Raw genomic sequence first — 4,324 nt, forward strand, 5'->3', positions numbered from 1 at the left:
GAGAGAGAGAGAAATCTGTGGAAGACCATGGTCACCAAAGTCCTATTTGGATATGGTACATAGAGAGAGAGAGAAATCTGTGGAAGACCATGGTCACCAAAGTCCTATTTGGATATGGTAAATAGAGAGAGAGAGAGAGAGAAATCTGTGGAAGACCATGGTCACCAAAGTCCTATTTGGATATGGTAAATAGTCTGTGTACCATATCCAAACAGGATGTTGGTGACCATGGTCTTCCACAGATCTCTCCATCTCACTATATCCAAAGAGGACGTTGGTGACCATGGTCTTCCACAGATCTCTCCATCTCACTGAGAGAGACATTGCATAATAACAATAACTTATAGATACTTTAAACATACTAATATTATATGATACCTGTAACTGAAATTAACAATTTTTTTAAAGAAAATAAAAAATAACTGGTATTCTCTGTATGTATAGTCATTATACAGTCTGGAGGTAATACATTCTGAAATGAGTTCAGTATTCTGTAACTGTATTCCACATAATCATCCCATTCACACAATGTTATATTCATATACTTTCATCATAAGTACATAACAATCCAAGAATTACATTTTAACAATTTAATGATTCCACAATTAGATATTTTTGATAAAATAACAATCTAACAATTATATTTTAACAATGTAAAAATCCAACAATAACATTTTAACAAAGTAACAATCCAACAATTATATCTTATTAATCAATACAATGTATAATATGCATGCTTGTAAAGGAAGTAAATACTTATATCTTTTTGCTCTAAATTTACCAATGTTTAAATAACACTTTAAAAAGTTTTCTTAATTATTTATTCAATATTCTCCTTTTTACCTTTATAACAGCCTGTTTAGTAAGCACTGGATCATTCCCCTCTTCACTGTGGCTACTGACGTCAATTAAAGAACCCCTCAAGCTTTCTCTATCAAGAATGCTTCCTTCTGAGGAGCAAGAGTCACTCAGTCTATCTGGAATTATTCCTGCTATCCTCTCAATCCCAACATGAAGTCTTCCAGCCACCTATGAAAACCATTCATTTAAAGTTAAAAGTGGATTCATATAAAAATATCTAGTCATTTATTAAACACTAAAGAAATGTAATAACTTCATAACTTTAAGTTAACTGTCAATATTAAAGAAATGAAGAAACTCCTATAAAAGAATTTTTAACAATCATTTTCACTTTTTATTATTAGTATTTAAAATTCACATTATCTCAATAACTTCTAATTAACCAATCACATTTCAACACATGATTTAATTCATAACCAAACCATCACATTTTAACACATGATGTAATTCATAACCAAACCATCACATTTTAACACATGATGTAATTCATAACCAAACCATCATATTTTAACACATGGTGTAATTCATAACCAAACCATCACATTTTAACACATGGTGTAATCTATACTCAAACCATCACATTTTAACACATGATGTAATTCATAACCAAACCATCACATTTTAACACATGATTTAATTCATAACCAAACCATCACATTTTAACACATAGTGTAATCTATAACCAAACCATCACATTTTAACACATGATGTAATTTATAACCAAACCATCACATTTCAACACATGATGTAATTAATATTTTAAAAGGGTAAATAATGTTAAAGTTCCTTATGTTGCCCCATTTTTGAATGAAAGCTGGAAAACTAAAGTATTAGAAAAATCATAGTGAATAAATAACACAATTTGTACCAACCTCTCCTTGCTGGCTAATAATTGGAATGTGATAATCAAGCTCAACATTGTGAAATAAAACTTCAAGAAATACATTGGCTACACCAATAAGGTGATGGTTCTCTTGAGTTTCATAGAATGGGTCTTTGTTTTTATCTTGATCGTCATCCTAAATTGTGAATATATAACTTTTAAAAACCCTTACTTTGTTAATCAAACATAATGCACAAGCATTTAGCATATGTTTAGTTTTAAATAAATATATAATAAGTAAAAAAGCTAGAGAACATACAGGTTCATGACATCTTTTCTCAATTTTACATTCTGTGCTTTAAAGTTTTTATATACACACACACATACATTATAAAAGAACTTTTACACAGTGCTGAAATAATGGAAAAGGTTAACAAACAAGTAATTAATCTTATTACACTTTCTCATATCAAAAAATACTTAACAAATGCTCTTTAACATAACTATTTTGTTTAAAAATCCACATGTATCCATACATCTGATTACTTATTAGTACACTTGTAACACTTATATCAAGGTTAACTGAACTATTTTTCTGACCTTCAGAGATAACCCCTCTTCTTTTCTTTCTTCATATATCTCCCTCATATCAATCAACTTGTTTTCCAACTTCTCTGTGGACCACACCTGTTTCCACCTATTTTTTCTCTTGACCAATATAGCTGGTTCGCTAACAAAGGCCCCACGCTGGTAAGAAAACAAACATACAAAACAGAAAATGCTACACAAAATGAAAAAATGACAAGACAGAAGCTAACGTACGTGATAATAAAACAGAAATTAATTCACAATCTATTAAAAACTTATTTTTCAATGTTGCAGAAACCAGCTGGATTAATGTCTGGAGAGAGAGAGAGAGATTGCCATTAACATATGAACATAAAAACACACAAAAACTGAAGTGATTTTAACAAACGTTTTCTCTGGTTGAGATGAAAATCCAACTTACACCTCACTGGGAGAGACATTAGAGTTTGTCATTCAGTTAGTTCTTAATTTCTATTTGATACACTTAGTACAACAAGTGGATGTAAAATTACATAGTCTAAATTAGGTAACACATTTAATTTCACACTTATAAACAACAAAGTTAAATAAAATAAAATATATGCAGCCAACTTACACTATATGTAAAAAATCTCCATATATTCTACATATTGATAAGTTTCATGAAAGACTGTACTCTTTTTTTTTTCTGTTTGTGAAAATCAATATATTTCCCTGAAAGGTTGGTCACACTTCATAGACAAAATATCGTTCGAAGAATTTTACTTCAATAGAATATTCTGAATGACATCTTTGTTGAAATAAATTTGTTATATGAAGTTGGTTTCAGTACACTGATCATGCAGAATTATTGTTATAAAACATGTTTCATTCTCCTTTTCGTGAAAACAGTACCATTCTTAGAATGTTGTTCTCTGCTCATTTTCTACAGGTTGTTTTTTTTCATGTGAACAATTTTACTGAAAAAAAGGTGACCTCAGCACGTTTTTTCTAATGTCAACATTGAACTTGACATTTAGAAAAGTATTCTCACTTATAGTCATATAATATTTCAAACAAAAACTAAAAAACTTTATTTTTCTTAAACAAATATTGCTGCACATACAAAAGTTAATAATGCTATCTGTATCATGGTTGGTGTGTTGTGGTGATTTTGACTGACTCTAAACACCATTATGTAATTTTTCTAAACCATAAAAACTCTTGCACTGACTCACTTTACCAAATGCAGTTTTAAATACCTGATATAACACAAAAAGGATGCAAAACTGAAAAACAAATGTACACCTCTGCTCTCCAAATTAATGAAGTTTAATAAATAAATGCTTATTCTAAAAAAACACAAATAAAAATTATTAGGTTTTCAAAAATTCAATTTAAAGTCTTACTTTTCTATTGGGGCTGAGATTGGCTGCTGGAATCTGTAGGGTGACTTTAAAAGCAGTCTCTTTTCCCATCTCCTCGGCAAGGAAGTTGGCTTCTCTTACTAAGGTGTTGGCCTTAATAATATCTTGTCGCAACTTGGCTAAGCTTTTCTTAAAGAGTTCATCTCTGAAAAAAGAACCATCTCTAAAATTAGGCTCTCCTGAAAGCTTGACTTGATACAACAAGAAAATGTAACAACTAAGATGTAATATTCCATTGTAGTTTTTGTGTGACATATACATTCAACATAATAACACATCCTTGAAGTAAGGAACATTTCTAAAACTAAGCTCTCCTGAAAGTTTGACTTGATACAACAAGAAAATGTAACAACTAAGATGTAATATTCCATTGTAGTTTTTGTGTGACATATACATTCAACATAATAACACATCCTTGAAGTAAGGAACATTTCTAAAACTAGGCTCTCCTGAAAGTTTGACGTGATACAAGAGTAAAATATAACAATTAAGATGTACAGTTCCATTTTAATTCATGTGTAACATACACTTTCAAAATAATGACTCATTCCCGAAGTAAGGAACATCTCTAAAACTAAGCTCACCTGAAAGTTTGACGTGATACAAGAGTAAAATATAACAATTAAGATGTAATGTTCCATTGTAGTTTGTGTGTTTAATATATACT

The 4,324-nt window shown here is 30.1% G+C and overlaps 1 protein-coding gene across 1 annotated transcript in view; it reads right to left on the reverse strand.

The window, feature by feature from the left end:
• The window catches only part of LOC106460763 (kinesin-like protein KIF13A), a 125,874-nt gene that overhangs the window by 41,729 nt on the left and 79,821 nt on the right, over positions 1–4,324 (reverse strand). The window contains exons 14-17 of the mRNA XM_022387544.1: positions 3,640–3,802; positions 2,285–2,431; positions 1,734–1,880; positions 844–1,029 (exon numbers count right to left, since the gene is read on the reverse strand). Coding sequence (XP_022243252.1) covers positions 844–1,029; positions 1,734–1,880; positions 2,285–2,431; positions 3,640–3,802 — 643 coding nt within the window. The remainder of the gene's footprint in view (positions 1–843; positions 1,030–1,733; positions 1,881–2,284; positions 2,432–3,639; positions 3,803–4,324) is intronic.

This window comes from Limulus polyphemus, unplaced genomic scaffold (genome assembly GCF_000517525.1).
Source record: "Limulus polyphemus unplaced genomic scaffold, Limulus_polyphemus-2.1.2 Scaffold831, whole genome shotgun sequence".
Classification (NCBI taxonomy): Eukaryota; Metazoa; Arthropoda; class Merostomata; order Xiphosura; family Limulidae; genus Limulus; species Limulus polyphemus.